The sequence below is a fragment of the Eptesicus fuscus genome, chromosome 7 (assembly GCF_027574615.1).
Source record: "Eptesicus fuscus isolate TK198812 chromosome 7, DD_ASM_mEF_20220401, whole genome shotgun sequence".
NCBI classification, from domain to species: domain Eukaryota; kingdom Metazoa; phylum Chordata; class Mammalia; order Chiroptera; family Vespertilionidae; genus Eptesicus; species Eptesicus fuscus.
This window is the reverse complement of record NC_072479.1, coordinates 69,281,083-69,301,976: the sequence shown is the minus strand read 5'-3', so window position 1 is coordinate 69,301,976 and position 20,894 is coordinate 69,281,083. Positions and strand designations below refer to the sequence as shown.

The 20,894-nt window shown below is 41.1% G+C and overlaps 1 protein-coding gene across 2 annotated transcripts in view; it reads right to left on the bottom strand.

Annotated features, from left to right (window-relative positions):
- PKP2 (plakophilin 2) overlaps nucleotides 1-20,894 on the bottom strand; it is an 81,270-nt gene that overhangs the window by 5,893 nt on the left and 54,483 nt on the right. The window contains exons 7-11 of one of the 2 annotated variants that reach the window (XM_008140548.3): nucleotides 16,825-16,942; nucleotides 15,812-15,976; nucleotides 14,573-14,746; nucleotides 9,051-9,204; nucleotides 2,806-2,995 (exon numbers count right to left, since the gene is read on the bottom strand). In XM_008140548.3, coding sequence (XP_008138770.2) covers nucleotides 2,806-2,995; nucleotides 9,051-9,204; nucleotides 14,573-14,746; nucleotides 15,812-15,976; nucleotides 16,825-16,942 — 801 coding nt within the window. The remainder of the gene's footprint in view (nucleotides 1-2,805; nucleotides 2,996-9,050; nucleotides 9,205-14,572; nucleotides 14,747-15,811; nucleotides 15,977-16,824; nucleotides 16,943-20,894) is intronic. The other variant, XM_054718480.1, reaches the window with a different exon arrangement.

Genomic DNA, 20,894 nt, shown 5'->3' with positions numbered 1-20,894 from the left:
ATATCACCTTTCTAAGGTCTCATGAAATTCCTGTTTAAGTTTATTTTATGACACTTTTAGTTTGGGTTTATATTTTTACTGGTTTGTGAAGACCACGGCAGGTACACTGTCCAATATGTTAAAGAAAAAAACCCCTATTTAATAAAGAGGGAATATGGAGGGGAGAGCATTTGGGGGTGACCGGGCTGTCAGGGGAAGGCAGTTGGGGATGACTGGGCCAGCAGGGGAACAGTTAGGCATTGATCAGGCTGGCAGGGGAGTGGTTAGGGGGTGATCATGCTGGCAGGCAGAAGCAGTTAGGGGAAATCAGGAAGGCAGGCAGGCGAGCAGTTTGGAGCCAGCAATCCTGGATTGTGAGAGGGATGTCCGACTGCCCGTTTAGCTCTGATCCTACTGGTAAGATCAGGCCTAAACGGGCAGTCGGACATCCCTTGAGGGGTCCTAGATTGGAAAGGGTGGAGGCTGGGCTGAGGGACATCCCACCCCTGTGCACGAATTTCGTGCACCGGGCCTCTAGTGTGAAATAAAAGCCAAAAGGTGACATAAAAAGGCAGAGCCTAGCCTGGAAAACGCTGGGAAGAGAATCAGATTGGATAGGGGGCATGAAAACCTGGTAGGTCCAGGAAAGGGATTGGTTAAGGGCAGGGCCCAATGAGAGCCCAGGAGAAATCAGGAAGTGTGTTGGATGGTTTGAAGGACACCTTGCTTGTTATGGAGAACCAAGAAAATACATGGAGGATTATCAGAAGTTTCAAGGAAGTTGCTACTAGAGCCTGCCCGCCCTCTATATCCCCGAGGGTGTATTATTTCCCTTCACCCCAATAAAAATCTTACCACTACATTTAAACTTCTCCATGCATGAGCCCTTTGAAATTTCTTTCTTGAGACACTACAAAAGAGCCTACTTTCACCCAGCAACAATAGTGTGCACTCAGTGTGCCTTTTACGTCTGAGTACTCAAATAAGTAAAATCATATAGTCTTTTGGAAATTTGCTTAGAAGTTTGGATGACTACTGCAAATAGTCATTTCTGTTTTGCAGCAATAATTTCCTTTTTCCCACAAAGACAGACCAACCGCTATTTGCCAGGCTCTGGGAACAGGTGAATATTCCCTGCTCCTAGGGAACTGACCTTCTAACCAGGGCTTCTTTTAATCGGAGGACTCTGAATGGGGTCTTCCCTCCCATGAGCTTTGCCAGAGGGGCGCTCAGAGCACAAGGGTTTACACTGGGTGGGGCTGGGGTAGAGGGCACAGGTGATCATCCAGGATGCCACAGACCCCTCTGCTCACCCTTGTGTGGCCAAGCACATGCTTGTCCATTATAGGTGAAGTCCATTTGCTTTGCAACTCATTAGAACTGAGCTATAACACTTCTGTTTTAGATATTTATAAAAGTAAGTTGTCTTTAATAAGTCAAACAATTCAGAATTGTATAAAGAGAAAAAGATAATAATCTTCATGCTCTCTTTAAATCCTATCACTCTAAATTAAGTAATACTAATAATTTGATTATACAGATTTTTCATTCTCTTTGTTCCTTTTTATTTTATTACTAGAGGCCTGGTGCATGAAATTTGTGCTCGGGGTGGGGGGGCGTCCCTCAGCCCAGCCTGTGCCCTCTCACAGTCTGGGAGCCCTCAGGGGATGTCTGACTGATAGCCACTGCACTCAGCAGCTGTGAGCCCTGTGGGCGTGCACTGACCACCAGGGGTCAGCTCCTGCATTGAGTGTCTGCCCCCTGGTGGTCAGTGCACGTCATAGTGACCGGTTGTTCTGCCGTTTGGTCTATTTGCATATTAGCCTTTTATTATATAGGAATAGAGGCCCGGTGTACGAATTCGTGCACAGGTGCGGTCCCTTGGCTTGGCAGGCAATCGGAGCTGATTGAGACCGTCTCTCCCAGTCTTGATCAGGCTGGTCGGGGTTGGCCGGCTGGGAGGAAGGACTGTGGGAGGTTGGCCGGCCATGGGAAGTTAGCTGTGGGATTGCACTGACCACTAGGGGGCAGCTCCTGCATTGAGAGTCTGCCCCCTGATGGCCAGTGCATTGTCATAGTGACCAGCCAGTCAACTGGTTGTCTGGTGGTCCAGTCGTAATGGTCACTTAGGCTGTTATATATATAAATTATTTTAAATCCTCATCCGAGGATATGTTCTTAATGATTATTTTTAGAGAGAGAGAAAGGGAAAGAGAAACATCGATATGAGAGAGAAACATCGACTGGCTGCCTCCTGTACCTGCCCCAACAGGAGATTGAATCCACAATCCAGTTATGTGCCTTGGCTGAGAATCAAACTCGCAACCTTTTGGTGTATGCTCCAACCAACTGAGCCACGCGGCCAGGGCTCTTCCTTCCTTTTTAAATGGGGAAAATTCAAAGATAGAAACGGGGATGTGGGATGATGTATATGCATTAGACCTTCTCTTTTCAAAAGGAAACAAGAAGTGGAAAGAGATGTGACAGAGAAAACTGAGAGAGGAAGAACTTATTATGCTGCCTCCCACTTGTGTTATCACTACTTCTTAGCCACCTGGGCCAACACGGGCTCCACAGATTTCAGTGAAGGTTATTCCCTGTCCATAGTCCTCCCACTCTGCCTACATTCTGCTGTTCTTAAATCACAGCTGTAGTTCTGGGAAACAAATGAATTCATCAGGTCAGTGAAATGCTGGAAGCTCTGCAGTTTGACCACTTCTGAATGTTGCCCATGGTCCACAGTGACAATGTATACAACTAGATTTACACACGGGAGTGGTGGTGGGAAAGGGGAGACAGCCGCTGGGCAGATGCTAAAGGACTTACGTATCGCCTGCGCTGATAGTCATGATTTTCTGCAGGCCCCCGGTGTTTAGAAGGTCCCGGGCATTCTGGTAACTATTCTGGATTAAATTGTTCAATGTGTAACAGGCAGAGGCTGTGGTTTCAATGAGAAGCTCAGTACTTGGAACTGTGTCAGGAATTATGGAAACCAAATCAGGTAGAGTTTCTTTGGCTACAAAATAAAATAAAAGAAAAAGAACACTTGATTAAAAAGACTGTTTTTTAATCTCAATATCCAAGGAAGTTTTGGGTAAAGAACATTTTAAAGAGGAAATACAGCATATGGAAAGATGTCACCTCTCTAATACTGGAGTTTTGAAAGGATTTTTAAAAAGATGGTGCTATTTGTTCAATACATTGGAAATCTTTTCAGAAAGAAATTTGATAGAAATATCAAGAAATTTAAAAATTTTCACATTCTTTGTTTGACTCAATAATTCTACTTCTGGGAATTCATACTAAAGATATCACTTTAAAAATAGAAAAAGCTTTATGTAGAAATCTTTATTATAGCATTATGTATAAATGAAAAGTTATAATAAGCCTAACAGAATATAATTAAAATACATCTGCAAAGAATTTTATGCAAAATATACCCATTAAGCACACAAATAATAAGAAAATACTTATATTAATATTCTATATAAAAATTTTATATTTATTTACATAAAGAACACATAATATTATAACATTAGGAAACAAAATACACATAAGAAACCTTAGAAGCAATACATTAAAATATTAATAGTTGTTTTTCTATAACAGTATTAATGGTGACCTAAATATATTTTTATTTTTTTTTCTAAATATATTTTTAAAAAATTATCTGTACTGCCCAAAGTTTTTTAATACACAAATAATACTATCATTTAAAAAAGAGATTATTTTAAATTTATTTTTCACTAACTATGTAAGTTCTTGGTAGCAGGGTTTTAGTTTGGCCTCTTTTGTAGAAATAAGAGAGATAGTAATGGTTGATGATTTCATTATAACTTGCCCTATAGTATATATTTTGGACAGTATGAATTTGTACTTGATTTTTTGCAATAATTCTTTTCACATATGCTTTCTCTTTTTCTCTAACTAGACTGGACTCTTCTTAAAAGATATGGAACAGCGGGGGAAGAGATCAACCAGTGAACTCATATGCATATATGCATAACCCATAGTCACAGACAATAGGGTGGTGAAGGATTGGGGGTGTTAATGGGGGAGAAGGCAATGGGGGAAAAAAGGACATATGTAATACTTTCAACAATAAAGATTTATTTAAAAAAAAGATATGGAACATATTTCTCCTGCTGTTGTTGCTCCTCAGAGCTCTTTAATACAGTGCTGTGTTTATTGTAGTTTACAATAAACTACATACTGCTGCTTAATTTTATTATTTTTTCATCTGAGTTTATGTGGCACCTTGAACCGTACTTCTCTCTCTACGAGTCTACATTGTGATCAGTTACATGACTATCTGAATTCCAGATGTGGCTACGGGTCCCTTGACCACAGTCATAGTATCCGTTTCCGGATGTCTATCTTCGACTGCCATGCCTATAACAGAGACCGTCGATAAAAGGAACTGAACAATATGTCATCCTTTGGTGACACCTGGGCCCCACTGACAGGAAAGGCATACCTTCTCCTCAAAGGCCGGAACACTTCCTCTTGGACTGTGTTTAAGCATCGCAGCAGAGTGTGAAGGGCTTAGATCTCCTTCTCTGAGGCCGCCCCTCTTCAGTTTCAGTCCTGTCTCTGCCACTTAATGGCTGTGTGGTCTGGGCGAGCTACTTAACCTCTCTATGCTTGGTTTTCCCTAATTTGTAAAGTGGGGTAATAATAGTATTCACTTCACAGGGTTGTTTTGAGGGATTAGATAGGTTAATATGTGTTACTGCATCATAATACCCTGTGCCTCGTAAGCTCTCAACAGAGATGAATTACTATCAGAAGGCTTCCTCTTTTTAGTAAGTTAAACCACAGAACTAAAGGCCTTGAGATCATGTCATTTCCTTCCACTCAATTTAGGTTGAAAACATAGAAGTCAGTCTGTGACAATCACAACAGAACATGCTCAATCTCTCTGTAAGGTGCAGTGGTGGCTGCTGAGACCGGGGCTGCCCACAGTGAGAACCATCACTGATGAGTGAGCCCCACCTTCCCGCCTCACCACCACCAGCAAGTCCACCTCTGCAGCTCAATTTTAAGGCTGAAAGGCAGGGTCATGTCTAAGGAGTGAGGATTATAGAAGACAGAGTCTTTTAACATTTTGTGTCATGTTTGTTTTTCTTAGAAAATATAACTGTTTACATCGACAAAGCTTAACACTACAATATAGAAAGGGAGGGTCTCTTTGTATTTCTCTTCCTCTCTTATGATAATACAAGAATAAATTCTTTTGTGTACTCACAACTGTAAACCTACTTTGCCCCACCCTGTGTACACACACACACACACACACACACACAGACACACACACACACAGTAGGCCTCCATAAATACATTCACTTATTCACTTTGGGACAATTAAAATTGGATCTTTAATAGTGAAATCTAAAATTAAAGGCCTTATCATGATATAGGAAGGTTATAGCTCAATGTCATATTGTTGAAGGAGATTTTATGTAATGGCTAAAAACCCAAGCAAGACATGGATGTTTGAAAATTTCGGAAACAATGAATGAATGTGAATTGAGATCCTAGAGAAGTGTCCAAATACTTCCTGTTGCTTGCACACACTGTACACTGTTACCTGATCCCGGGAAAACACTGCTAGGTAGCGATTACTAATCTCTCCCTGTTTGGAGCAGTTAAATGGCCAGTCACGGTGACCTTGGTGGCACTGGCGGATGCAGGTCCACATCCTCTGCAGGAGCCTATTACTCCATCACCACACCAAGCTTCCCATCTTCACATTTAAAATATATATATATAAGTGTTACACTTATTTCTTTAAATCGAAGTAAAATGTGATGCTTGCATTCCGGGCCAGACATGGAAAGTTTTACCTGGCCATGAAGTCCCTCAAGAGAAACACAAAACATGCACTTCAAACGGATTTTCATTTATTCCTGGCTCTTAATACGCTGAACCAAGACAGGTCCTTTTACTCAAATTATATATTTGACATAAAGCCAATTTAAAATTTAACAACTGTATTCATCTTGCTGAAGCCTCATCTCACTATTGCCCTTACAGTGAGGGGCGGTTTGTTAGTGAAATCATCTTCCATGAACTGCGGAGCTACAGCTTCTTCTTCCCAGTTAGAGGACCTGCGCCGAGGCCTGCAGCACTTCTGCCTGGAAGGCCCCTGCCCAGTGTGTAGGGTGCAGTCATTTTCATCGGCAAAGTTTTAAAGACGGAGTCAACATCTTATTTGGGAAAAGAAAAAAGCCAAAGGATTATACGCCCAACTGAAGCGGAGCACAAAAGCCCACATGAGACAATGGGAACACTCCCATAATGCTGAGAGTGCCGATGGCAAAGTTTCTTTTAGATCCACTGAAAAATTTCCAGGCTCGTTACATTTATAATGGGCATGAAACCACCTGTCCAGGGTTGGGCTGCCTGTTGCCTTTGGAAATGACATTATTAAAACATAACCACAGACTTCAATATCTCTCATGCTGGGTATGTGTGTGTGTGTATATGTGTGTATGTGTGTGTGTGTGTGTGTGTGTGTGTGTGTGATTTTAGAATAATCCACTCCATTAAATAAACCCACAAAAATTTGTTTATAATTTCAGTGAAATGACTACTTTTTTATTTATTTTTTATTTTTTAATGAATCTTTATTGTTCAGATTACAATTGTTTCTCCTTCTCCCCCCCATATCTCCCCACCACCCAGTTCCCACCCCCCCTCTTCCCTTACCTCCCCACCACTGTCCTTATCCATAGGTGTATGATTTTTGTCCAGTCTCTTCCCGTACTCCTCACACAGACACCCCTTTCCCCCTGAGAATTATCAATCCACTCCCATTCTATGCCTCTGATTCTATTAAGTTCACAAGTTTATTCTGTTCCTCAGATTTTTAATTCACTTGACTTTTAGATTCACTTGTTGATAGATATGTATTTGTTGTTCATTATTTTTTATCTTTCTTCTTTTTCCTCTTTTTAAAGAATACCTTTCAGCATTTCATATAATACTGGTTTGGTGGTGATGAACTCCTTTAGCTTTTTCTTATCTGTGAAGCTCTTTATCTGCCCTTCAATTCTGAATGATAGCTTTGCTGGGTAGAGTAGTCTTGGTTGTAGGTTCCTGCTATTCATCACTTTGAATATTTCTTGCCACTCCGGTCTGGCCTGCATGGTTTCTGTTGAGAAATTAGCTGATAATCGTATGGGAGCTCCCTTGTAGGTAACTAACTGTTTTTCTCTTGCTGCTTGTAAGATTCTCTCTTTGTCTTTTGCCCTTGGCATTTTAATTATGATATGTCTTGGTGTGGTCCTCTTTGGATTCCGTTTGTTTGGGGTTCTGTGTGCTTCCTGGACTTGAAAGTCTATTTCTTTCATCAGGTGGGGGAAGTTTTCGTTCATTATTTCTTCAAATAGGTTTTCAGCATCTTGCTCTCTCTCTTCTTCTGGTACCCCCATAATTCTTATGTTGGTTTGCTTGAAGTTGTCCCAGAGGCTTCTTACACTATCTTCAACTTTCTGAATTCTCTTCTCTTCATGCTTCTCTGGAGGAGTGTCCTTGGCCTCTTTGTATTCCAAATCTTTGAGTTGATGCTTGCGATCCTCTAGTCTGCTGTTGGGTCTCTGTATAATATTTTTTATCTCAATTAGTGTATGTTTAATTTCTAGTTGGTCCTTTTTCATATCCTCGAGGGTCTCATTGAATTTATCGTCCTTTTCCATGAAATTCTTGAAAAACCTTATAACCGTGATTTTGAACTCTATGTCCAGTTGCTTGTTCTCCTCCATTTCTTTGGTTTGTGATCTGTTTCCTTGCCTCCTCATTTTCGCTGCTTCCCTGAATTGGTAGGGTAGCTTTGTGTACTAGGTGTCCTATATGGTTCAATGGGTCAGCCTCCCAGTTACCTGAGGTGGACACTCTTGGTTTACCCTTGTGTACTGTGTGTCCCCCAGCAGGAGCTACAGCAAGAACTAGTTTTCTCCTCCTTTGCTTGGGCGGTTTTGGAGCAGTCTGACTGGAGCTGCAGTTTATTTGGTTAAGCTGCCACAGAACAGGCCATTTATATGCAAAAGCTGCTGTGTGGAGCCTGGGCGGGTTTGTAGAATGTGCGGGGCGGGGTCTCAGGGCGGGGCGGGGTCTCAGGGCGTCACTAGGCTAGGGTGTGGCCAACAGCGGTGGCTGGCATCAGCCGTCTCTGCCTTTCCACGTTTCCAAGTCCCTGCGCCCCGCGTTCCAGCGCAGTAAAACAATGATTGCTGGGCACACCTCTGCAAAAAAGTCACTCTCACTTTCCGACCCAATGGCCGAGAGTCCAGCTTCTCCCCGTAGGTGTCTGGGTCCCCCGAGTGTTCCCAGAAACTGGATTTCAGAGTGATCAGGAGCTTGTCTCCCTGTGGGTTGAAGAAAAACCACGCACCCAGTCGCCCGCCACCAGCCCGATTCGCGCGCCTCCGTACCTCAGCTTTTCAGCGTTTGTGCTCCTTTCTCCCCTTAGTTGTAAATCTACCACTCAGCCAGCTTTCCCGTGGTTCTGGGTGGTAGACGTTTTGTCTTTTAGTTGTATTTTTGAAATTGTTGTGTGAGGCAGCAGATTAGTTGTTTAACCATGCCGCCATCTTGGTTCCTCCCTTGCTTCTCTGAAATGACTACTTTATAGAGCATTAGGAAGCATACTTAATTTGTTTTTTTACTTGATTCACAGTTATCAGATATTTCTAAGTATTAAGCAAGTAAATAAAACATTGTTATGTGATAGTGTAACATAGTTATCATCCTTGTCAATACAGACTTTCATAAAAAGGAGCAAATATGTTTCATTGTATTTATCCTAAAACCATCCATGCTGAATCTTCTGCAGTAATTAAAATGAACAAACAAAAACGCTCGATACGAAGAAAAATCCTGTTGGAGACCCAGTTAGAAAGCCTACCCTTGATGCCTGGGTGCACAAAAGTCAGGTCTAGGTATCACATTTTGCTCTTTATTCACATTTTCAGCCCATCATTGTAAAAAGAATGTGATCAGGACAATGTTTTATTGCATTTGTATTTCCAACATGGTCACACTACATGTAGCCATTCTTACTGACTCACCAATTTCATTGCACAGGGAAAGGTTCCGAGACAGATTCCTCAGCAGGGAGACTGCGGTCTTTTTCACACTCGGGTCACCGACGTGCAGCATCTTCCGGGTGTGCTGCAGGCCATTTTCCTTCTGGACCACGGTCTGCGCTACGGACATCGGCATCTGTTTCGTGGGACACATCCTATAAATACTATTGCATTTGACTTCACGATAATACTGTTTCTGTCGATGGCTGGAGATTGAGCAAGACGTTTTCAAAACTAGAACTGTGACTAAATCAGCCTAAAGATACTGTCTTTAAATTCTTATTAGAGTTTCAATTGAATTATGGGTAAAAACAGTTTAGGCAGTGGTTTTTAATATAGCATTGGATTTGGTTAGCTACTGTATTTTTTTGCATCTGTTTATAAATAAAATGGGCCTGTCTTTGTCTTTCCTTTCTGTTGATCAGTCCACCTTTCATTCACAGTTTCCGTTCATCACTGTGAAATGAACATGATAAAGACAATGTTTTGGTATCACAGTTGTAGAATCAAAGTTACATTTATTGGTTGTTGGCTTAGTCATCTTTTCTGTTTCGTCTTGTTCAAACTTTGGCATTTTACATATTTTAATCAAGTTATTTGTTTCCAAAAAAACCAGTTTATTATGAAAGAGACACTGGGCTTTTTAAAAAAGAAATGCATTGCTAGTCAGACTATCTGTAAGGCTATGCTCTGTGTCAGAGGCTCATGTGCTAGTTGCAGGTCCAGGTCCTCTAGAGGCAAATCTCTAGAATTAGGCTGGTCGCCTACTTTCACAGGGCATCTGAGTTCTGACTAGGCTCTTCCTAGCATCAGCAACCTCCAACAATACCAAGGCCTTAGCTTGTGTGTTGGCAACTTTATACAGTTCTATTTGAAGCTAATTTGAGGTCACCATGCCAGAAATTTCTGCAATTCATGACCATTCTTCAGGGTGTATCTTCTCTGTTTATCTTATTCAAACACAGCTTGTTCCTTCTTCCTCGCCCCGCCCTCCCCTCGCCCCGCTCCCTACAGATTGCTGTCCTTTTTACATTCTCCACTGTACCTTTTAGAACAGGGGCTCTTAATACAGGGTCCAATATAGATTTCAGGGAGGGGACAGGTGGCCCTTAAAACTACTCTTGTGTTTATCTTTCTCAGGGAAAGGGTCCATAACTTTTATTACTCAGTCTCTTTGATTCAAAAAAGTTCAATAACCACTATTTTAGAATGTTTGTTTTATTGTAAACACTTTATCTTTCACTAATTCACAAAACGTTCCATTAGACTATTTGCTCTCCTCTGAGAAGAATCCCCCCCTGTAGCTGTCTAGACAGGAGGCAATTTATTCTGTACAATCCCCATGTCTTGGGCATGTAGGTGGGTTTAGGATTCCTCTCTCTTCCCAATGACTCGTCTAGATATTTGTCTTCTCTCATATGCAAAACTCTGCTCTCCTGAGTTACTGCCATCCAGCTCGGTCACCCACATAGCATTTTCTTTGTCATCTCAAGCCCTATTGGTCCTTTCCCAACATCCACTGGGGCTTTAGAGGGCTCAGAGCCTCCTCCTCCTCATGTCCATCTATCCATTGGGGCTTTAGAGGGCTCAGAGCCTTCTCCTCCTCCTATCCATCTATCCATCTATCCTTCTCCTCCTCCTATCCATCTATCCATGACCACTTCAATGACCTCACAGTTCCTAGGCTTCCTAAAGGTCAGTTATGAACATAGGTTTATGGAGTGGATTTTTTTCTGGAATTATGTATAATGGCTTGCTTCTCATGTTTTTGTATTCAGTAATTCTTTTTAGAAATTACAAAACCAAGTATTTTTTTTAAATCACACCATCTAAGCATAACAAAGTTAGGAAAATAATTAGAAAAGATATTCATAAAAGTAAATATTTTAATAAAAAGCATCTCCTAACTTGCAAGAACAAAGAGTCCTTGTAACATTGTTACATGTTGCTAATAATCCGATATAATAAAGAGGTAATATGCAAATTGACCATCACACCCTAGCACAAGATGGCCGCCCCCATGTGGTCAAAGATGACTGCATCCATGTGGTCACAAAGATGGCTGCCACAAGATGGCTGGCAGGGGAGGACAGTTGGGGGCGACCAGGCCTGCAGGAGAGGGCAGCTGGGGAGGACCAGGCCTGCAGGGGAGGGCAGTTAGGGGCAACCAGGTCGGCAGGGGAGGGCAGTTGGGGGCGACCAGACCTGCAGGGGAGGGCAGTTAGGGGTGACTGGGCCAGCAGGGGAAGGCAGTTGGGGACGATCGGGCCGGCAGGGGAGGGCAGTTAGGGGTGATTGTGCCAGCAGGAGAGGGCATTTAAGGGCGACCAGGCTGGCAGGAGAGGGCAGTTGGGGGCTATCGGGCCAGCAGGGGAGCAGTTAGGTGTCAATCAGGCTGGCAGGGGAGTGGTTAGGGGGTGATCAGGCTGGCAGGCAGAAGCAGTTAGGGGCAATCAGGCAGGCAGGCAGGCGGGCAGTTGGGAGCCAGCAGTCCAGGATTGTGAGAGGGATGTCCGACTGTCGGTTTAGGCCTGATGGATCGGGCCTAAACCAGCAGTTGGACATCCCCGAGGGGTCCCAGGTTAGAGAGGGTGCAGGCTGGGCTGAGGGACACACCCCCCCCCCCCTCCCCGTGCATGAATTTTGTGTATCGGGCCTCTAGTTTCTCTTATAAATGTCCAAGCAAGTTCGATTGTCATAACCTTGATTCTGGATTAATACCAGTTCACTGTAGGCCTCCTCCCAGGGGACTGGACTGGTCAGGGGTTACACACAATAAGGGCAGTTATGAAGATATCTCTGTTGCTTGGATTCCATGAGATCTTGGATTGCAAGAGGCTAAAATCCAAGCTTAAAGGGTGTGTACAGTTAGTCATCCTTAGAGCATAACAAGCTTAAACACACACACACACACACACACACACACACACACACACACAGTGCAATTTAATTTCTGACATTTTCTTTAAAAAAAAATCTTTTTTGTTGAAAGTATTACATATGTCCCTCTTCCCCTCCCCCCACCAATTGAGCTCTTCTAGCCCACCCCACCCTCTGCCTGAGGCCTTTACCACCCTATTGTCAGTGACCATGGGTTATGCATATATGCATACAAGTTCTTTGGTTGATCTCTTCCCACCTACCCACCCTCCTCTGCCTTCCCCCTGAGGTTCCACAGTCTGTTCCATGCTTCTTTATCTCTGGATCTATTTTGTTCATCAGTTTATTTTATTCATTAGATTCCACAAATGCGTGAGATCATGTGATACTTATCTTTCTCTGACTTGCTTATTTTGCTTAGCATAAAACTCTCCATTGACATTTTCTTGTAAGCTGGCTGGTGGTTAATAAGAGGGCTTCTGTGGTTTGGGTAAGTGATAGTAGTTTTGGGAAACTCAGCATGGGAAAACGAGAAGGTAAGATAATAAATTAATGTCCTTGTGTCATTCAGGTCTCTTTGGTAGTTTCCCATTTCTGTTTGAGCACAAGTACATTTTACAGAAAATAAAAAAGATCAAAAGTTGTTCATACATATTCTTAACCACAGTGCTAAGATAAATGCTGGTTTTAGTACTGAACAATTTGATTCAGAGCAGAGCAAGCTTCTGTGTAAACTCATTAAAGAATGAATATGATTTATCAAATAAAGAATAAATAATATTTTTGTTATCTATAAGATGCTTTTCCCTATAAGGATGGATACTTGGCACCTGGCCAAACCATGAATTATTTTGAGGGAGTTTATTCTAATCATTTTATGATCAAGGCAAATAATTTTAGTTCAAATAGTTACATATTTATAGAATCCCTAACTATGTGTAGCAAGGTGCAAAATATATGGAGGTGGGAATAAGCTTTTACTGTTTTATATATTTTGACTTTGCTCATATAAAGTAAGTGAGAAGCAGTTCTTATTGTGTAGTTGAAGTTCTTGGACACAAAGCACTGATGTCCTTTCCAACTCCACACTGCAGTGGACATCTGCTGTGTTTGCCTGCCCAGCATTTATTATTCCTTTGGTAACAACACTCTGATTTTCCATTGAGGTGCTACTCCTTCCTCCTTTACCATTTCAGTGGTAGAAGTGTTAGTGACCCTCCCCTGCTCAAATCCATGCCTCTGAAATTCACATGTGGGCACATTACCCAGACCTGGCCAATCAGAACATGACAGGCTCCTGGCCCTGGTACTGATTCAGAAATGGGTAAGGAAGACTAATTCTCTGAGTCCTTAAAAAAAAAAAATTATATATATATAGTTTTGGGAAACTCAGCATGGGAAAACGAGTAGTTATTAATTTCAGAGAGGAAGGGAGAAAGAGATAGGAACATCAATGATGAGAATCATTGATCGGCTGCCTCCTGCATGCCCCACACTGAGGATTGAGCCTGCAACCCAGGTATATGCCCTGACCAGGAACCGAACACAGTGACCTTCTAGTTCATAGGTTGATGCGCAACCAACTGAGCCACGCTGTTCTGAGTTCTTAACACATTGTGGACGGACCACGAGAATTCTTGTATTTTTCTGTTCTAGGCTTGTGGCCAATCACGAGAATTCTTTAAAAAGATATTAGCTTGTTTGAATGTGTAATAAATAATTTCAAAATGCAATGGGTATTTAATTTTAAAGTGTGCCTTTAACATTTATGTAAAACATTTATTTTTTGTGTTCGTTCAATAGAAACTTATCTGGCCACTGGGTAAAGCTAGCAATAAAACTACTGGTCTGCAATTTGTTAATAGAGCTACTGGGCAAAAGTAATTTCTTTTCCTATGGGGACATAGGGCTGGATAAAATGTCAGCCTGAAACCATTAGTGCTATCTTTGCTACAACATGAAGCGAGCTGTTAAGAATGAAACCAACAGCTGTGGCTAGAGTGGCTCAGTTGGTTGCTGGATTGATTCCAGGTGAGGGCACATACCTGGGTTGTGGGCTCCATCCCTGGTGGAGGGTGTGCAGGAGGCAGTTGACTGATGTTTCTCTCTTTCTCTCCCTCTCCCTTCTTCTCTCTCTAAAAATCAATTAAAAAAATCTTAAAAAAAAATGAAACCAACAGAGGAAAATGGAGCCTAGATATAGTTATAACTCCAGTTTCTGGGGCACCTACATTCCTCTATGACAGAAGGAAGACTCACCTGGACTTTTCAGTTATGTAAACCAAGAAATTAAGTCTTCAAAAAAATTTATTAAACTTCAGTCAGTTTAGGCGGGATTCTGAGACTTGTAACTGAAAGAGCTTTGCCTAGTATCAGTATTTATGAGTCCTTCACTCCCAGTGACCTGGCTTGGCAGAAGCTGAACGTTCTGGAACCCTGCAACTCTCTGGCAATTCCTGATAGGCCTTGAACTTGTATTCATCCAGAATCAACAGGACAGAGAGCTGTCTTAACCGAAGGGAGAACGTTTTTGTTCTTATTTCACCGTCTCATCTTTAAACCTAATGTAGGTACGTCTATAATGTCATTACTTTACAAAGTAGGAAAAGAGGCATGGTACTCACTGGGCCACTTCCTGCCGTGAGATTCTGGAGAGCTCCCAAAGATGCTTCCTGGGTGTAGCTTCGGCCACTTTTGGCGATCAAGGACAAATACATCCGGATCACGATGGAGTGCCACAGCCACTCCACACCCTTGGGGTTGCTCTTTTCCTCGGGCATAGGCATGTCCTGGTATTGCTAACCACACACACGATGAAATCTAGAATTAATGCTTTCAAGGGATTTCTACAATTCCACACCCAAACCAAGAGACTAGGAACACTGAGACTAGTCTAGAGAGACGCATAATTTGTAGAGTAAGAAGCCCCTGAAATGGAAATGAAAACGCAAATATGTATGATTCCCAATCACTTCACTTTTAGCCCATGATAATCATTCCTGCCTAGCAACATCCCATACCCTCAACTTTCCCTTTCACTGTGAGAAAGAACTCAGGGCATAAAGCACAGGCTGCCCTAGAACAGTTTCCAGGCTGCTGGTAAATGGAAAGCTAAATTAGGCACAAACTCTCTGAAGATAAGAAACACAGGCCTCTTCCCTCCGAGTCCAGTGAAGTGGTCCGGGATCACATCAGGATTCTAAATTTACCAGTTGTTCTCCAAGTTCACAAATACCACGACACCCCGAGGAGTAGGAGAGGTCACATTCTTTCAGTTTTCATAAAATGCCAGTGTGAACAGTATTCCTTCCTACGGATTTGCGTTTGGGATGTCCGAAGTTCATTTTTAGAATGTCCAAATCTGAATATCTGGGCTGTTTTTAAATGTTGAAACAATTTATATACCATTGGTCATGGTGCCTTAAGCCTATTTCCTAAGCAATAGGGCATAAAGCAGTATGGTTTTAATGGCTAACAATGCAAATCTAGAGCTGGATTGCCTGGAACTGAATCTCATCCCCTCTATTAATTTGCTGAATAATTCTGGGAAAACTGATTAACCTTTTTATACCTCTGTTTCCTCTTCAATATATGAGGGTATTAATCATACACACATTGTAGGGTTGATGTAAGGATAAAAATAACTCAAAATAACGCCTGACATAAGGGGTGAGCAAAAGTAGGTCTATAATTGTTCATGTGAAAATTAATTCAATAATTAATAAATAATAGAAGAATAAACCCTGTGCTTTGTGTACTCACAACTGGAAACCTACTTTTGCCAACCCTAGTATACTAAGCACATGGAAATGTACATACATAACCACTTTTTCTTTCAAAGCACCCCTCCTCCCCCAACATACCTCTTTTACTTTCCTGCTTCGATTGCCAAAACACCCAATACTTTTGTTGTTGTCCATCTGGATATTCCGGTTTTGAATATAGTTACTTTGGGAATATTTCTCAGGGAGCTCTGCCTCCAGCTGGTAGGAGAGGTTATGAAGAATGCACACACAGTTCTCTGTGGCCTGAGAAAATACACAGATATTAATCAGATACATATAGACATCTCTTTGCAAGTGTGATAACACAGGCTTTAGATCTTACAAGGTTTACTGGATACTTGGACTATAGGGAGCCTGGGGGAATAGAATGAGTATGGCCAGAAAGGCTAAGGCTAGACCATGAATGATCACAAGCATAGTGCTAAGGCGTTGAGGCTAAATTTCTTGAAACATTGGCGAGCCCTTCTAGTTTACTTTTTAGAGTGGGTTCAGAATGATTCTGTATTTTATGTATATAACTTAGTAGCCATGTGAAATTGGAAAACAGGAGGAGAGGTTGGTTGTAGGAGCCAATCAGGAGCCGACTGCAATAATCAATATGAAAGTTGCACAAACTAGGACCACAGAGGTAGGCAGCATTAGGGAGGAATGATAAACCAAAGGACATTTCACAAGTAGAATGGACATGATTTATTGCTGTGGGATGTGAGGAGAGGCAGTGCGAGATTACCCATATTTCTATTTTTATTTGGTGGATGATGTGATTATAAAGAAAGATTACACAGAGAAGGAGCAAGTTTGGGAGGAGGGAAAAGATGAATTTAAGTTCATTGCTGAACATGGAGCATTTGGGCTCCTTTTGAATATCTACACAGAGTTGTTAAAGAAATAGTTGGAAATTTAAGTCTGGAAAATAGAAAAAAAATGGGGCTTGATATATTTTAATATTTCTAAGTGTGTATGAGAAATCCTCAGCTCAGTAAATGAGTTAAGGAATAAAGCTAAACCCAAACTACTACTTCAAGAATACTCTGAAGAGTCTTAGTAAGACAAAATAATTCCACATGTAAGATATTTAACTCTTGCATCACCTTGTCATCTGGCTGGTAATCTGCAATGGTTCCTCTGACATAATGGACCAGTGAATCAATCAGTCCATCACACCGTCTCATCACTTTCCTCCCATCAGGGCCAGCTGAACTCATGTTTCTATCAGGAAAAACAAACAAATAAAAAACCATCAAGCATAGGCCATGTATCCAATAGGCCTCTGTTTCAAAGCTTTACTTGATGCTTCTTCGAAGGGTTTGGAAAACTAGCAAATTTGTCAAAAAGTGACAGTCTTGCCCTGTGGTCTCTATAAATTGTTCAGTGGTCATTAAATCTGTACACAGCTTCTAAATATATTCATACTAGAGGCCCGGTGTACGAAATTCGTGCATGGATTGGGGGGGGGGGGTGTCCCTCAGCCTGGTCTGCACCCTCTCCAATACAGGACCCCTCGGGGGATGTCCGACATCTCTCTCGCAATCCGAGACCGCTGGCTCCTAACCACTCACCTTCCTGCCTGCCTGATCACCCCTAACCACTCTGACTGCCTGCCTGATCGCTCCTAACTGCCTCTGCCTTGGCCCCCGCCATCGTGGCTTTGTCTGGAAGGATGTCCAGAAGACGTCTGGTCTAATTAGCATATTACCCTTTTATTAGTATAGATAACATGTCATCATCAACAAAAGGCTCTGCTTCATTCCAAGCAACAAGGTCATAGCATTATTTACTTAATCTTCACCCATTTTTGAGAGGGTACTCATATGAGGCAAAGATTTTGCAATTAAAAGAACAAATGACACAATAGACATTGTGTAGTAGGATAGCCACGTCCCAACTTGCTCTGTGACTTAACTCCAAGGTACAAAAAGTTACTTAAATTCATTGGGCCTCAGTTTCCTGATTTATAAAGATAGAGTGTTGGACTCTATTATTTGGGGTTTTTTGTAGGTTTCAGTGTAAACTGTTACTGACAAATATTAAACCAAATGCACTAAAATGTGATTATTCTATAACTAAAGTGGCAGAAAGTCACGAAAAATTCAGGGTTCCACAGTGTGTTAGACCTAAGTAAAAAAACATGACCTATAAATATCTTTGCAATTAGTCTATTTCTAATTTTGCTAAGCTATGACACCTTTCTATAAACAGTAACTAAATCCACAAGCAGAGATTGTTTCCTTATAGAGAAATGAAGTTTATGAAATATAGTAAAGTAATGCATTTGGGGATCATGTTTCAGATTCAGATCATGCTGATATTCAGGTATTATTGTTACCATGTTCCTTTGGATTACGTTTTTCTTGTTAGCATTAACCATTAAAAAATACCCCCTCTCCCCAAAATGTTAACCTCCTTGTTAACAAAAATGGCAAAAGATCAATGCCCTTTGCCAACTTCAATTGCTAAGAACTATTACTAAAAAATGTATCAGACTAGTTCCTTTTACTGGTAGGTTGAATATTCAAAGCACATTAAAGGCTTGTTTATAATGTCTCAATGTCATTCTGAACAGCAAAAGAACTACAATTCTAAGAACTTTTGGGGTCTTATTTTCTTCATTTTAAAAAATAATATACTGCTCTAAGTGATTTCAAAAAGACTTTCTGCTCCCCAATACTACTTTCAATTCATAACGTCAGAGAACAAACGTGCCTAGCATTATAGCAAGAACTAAAGGAGATAACACACAGCACCGTGTGTTCTCTGCTCCCATGGAGATGACATCTATAGGGTGAAACTGATGATACCTGACTGTTTTTAACCAACAAAAATGCAATTTCATGATTCAACCTAATAGTTGAGGAGATAAGACGAATACACCTAAAACTAAGGATACTAACAACTTAATGGTTGCAGAATTGATACAACCAATTTTTTATTTTAACAAAATCCCTTCTGTGACCTTACTTCTTTTTTTACATTTCTAATTAAAGATTAACTTCCTTACTTAATTTTCGCTGTACCTGAACACCTTTGACACTTAAAAAAAATCCTCACCTGAAGAGAGAGGAAGGGAGGGAGAGGTTTGGGGGGAGAGGAGAGAACCTGGGGATCAAACCCACAATCCAGGTATGTGCCCTGACCAGGAATCAAACCGGCCACCTTTCGGTGCACTGGATGATGTTCACTCCAGCCAGGCAAAACTTTGATATTTGGTACATTAAAAAAGATAATGACTAGGTTCATAACCTGTTAATAAAACCATTTTACTAGTTTTTTTCCCTCAAGAAATGATCATTTGAATCAAAATCCTCTATCTACTCTCTGAGCCTGTCTCCTTCTTTTGCACATGGAAACACTGAGGTCCATAGAGTGTAGGTTACTTTTCCAGGGAACAGCAATAGTGGTCAAGTCAGAATCAGAGAGCTGGTCTTTATTCTGTGCTCTGGGCTGCTCCGGAGTGGAGCAAAGCTCATCTGACATTCATTCAGTCTGCCATTTGCTTAGCAAATACCATACATCCCCAATTCCAAGACAATGTTATCACGTTTTAAAGCTCCCCCTTGACCTTTTCAACTTCTGGCTTGGAAAAATGGCAGTATTTTAAGACTGCTTTGACAAATCAAAGATCTGTCTTTCTCACTAGCTAAATCCACTACATACCTTACAGAAGGGTGGCTTAGCTTTGTTCAACTTCAGGGTATTTATTTTGGGTGGGAATGGTAATTCAGTTTGGCAGCACTGACAGTTCACACGCACTAACTGTTGTCTTGTAGTTTGGTATTATCCAGACGCTCCTTGCTTGAAACGGGACTTATCAGGGATTCCTGGCAGTTAGCTGATACTTTTGCTGACAGAAAGCACATGGAACCCCGCTGCTTCAGTATTTGGTCCTGCATATCAAAAATAGTTCCCACCTTACTCAACCACCCAGAAATATGAATGATAAAGGTGTATTACTTTATAGCACTACTCCATGAATAGAAGTCACTAGTTAAAAAGGAACTTGCTATTGTACCACCCAATAGTTATTAGAAATTAATATATCCACCATAAAGTATTATTCTCAATAGCTAATACTTCAGTTTGTGGGAATCAGAATTAACATGGCTAATCTTAGGAAGAATTGATCCTTTTACAGTGTATCTCCTGAATCCTGAGAAATATTTACCTATAACTGTTTCCTATGTGTAGCCCAATAGAGGTTGAATATGGAAAAATATCTCAGAACTATAAATAAAATATATCAAAACAATTATCTTGTTGAAAAGTAAAAGAGAATGAGCATACAGAGTATTTACTCACTAAAAATTGATTATTAGATTTACCAATGAATATACTGGAGATGTTTAATTCAGTGTCTATTGTTTGAATTTGCTTAAACAATGAGTTTATTTTCGGCAGGTATAATCCAACAGAAGTCTGGGTAAATACTAGTATATGAGTACCTTGTAGGAAACTAAAACTGTATACTATTGTACACTAAAGCTTAAATTTAAAAACCAGGTCCTTAGACTGTGGGTAGGAGGCTGCCCACCCCCTCAGAAGGGGGAAGTGGAGAAGACGATAAAGCAACTCTTCACATAAAGGCAGGATTACTTTGGAGGTCTGGCCTGAATGAGAGGATGCAGCTGGAACTGTAAGTTGTGTTTGAATTAGGAATTTTTCCTGGTAATATGACTTGTAAGGGGTGAGAAGAATAGGATCTGAACTCTGTAGGTCTCTGAATAAAACTTCACATATTTAGGAAGGTTCAGGTGTTTCATCTGAAAGCAAATCGGTGATTCATGACTCATCTCTGGACCACTTATCTCACATGTTCCTGAGTGTCACAATGAAAAAGAGAGAAAAAAAAATCAAACACTCTGCATCTTACTGGAATTAAGAGGAAGAATGGTATGTCTTTGTTAAGACGAATGACAGTGTGACTGAACCTTAAATTTATATGGTACACCAAAGAATGGACAACGCCAGATGATAAAAACAGCTGCCATTTAGTGTGTGTGCTAGACATTATTGTAGGTACATTACAAATATCATGACCTGTAACTTTCACAAAATTCCTGAAATTAAGGTTCGTAAAACTCTCATTCAGAATCCTGACTTGTGACTCTTGTTTAAAATCAGAATTGCCTGCTCCTAACAGGATTGTTACTGGGCCTTCCACAGA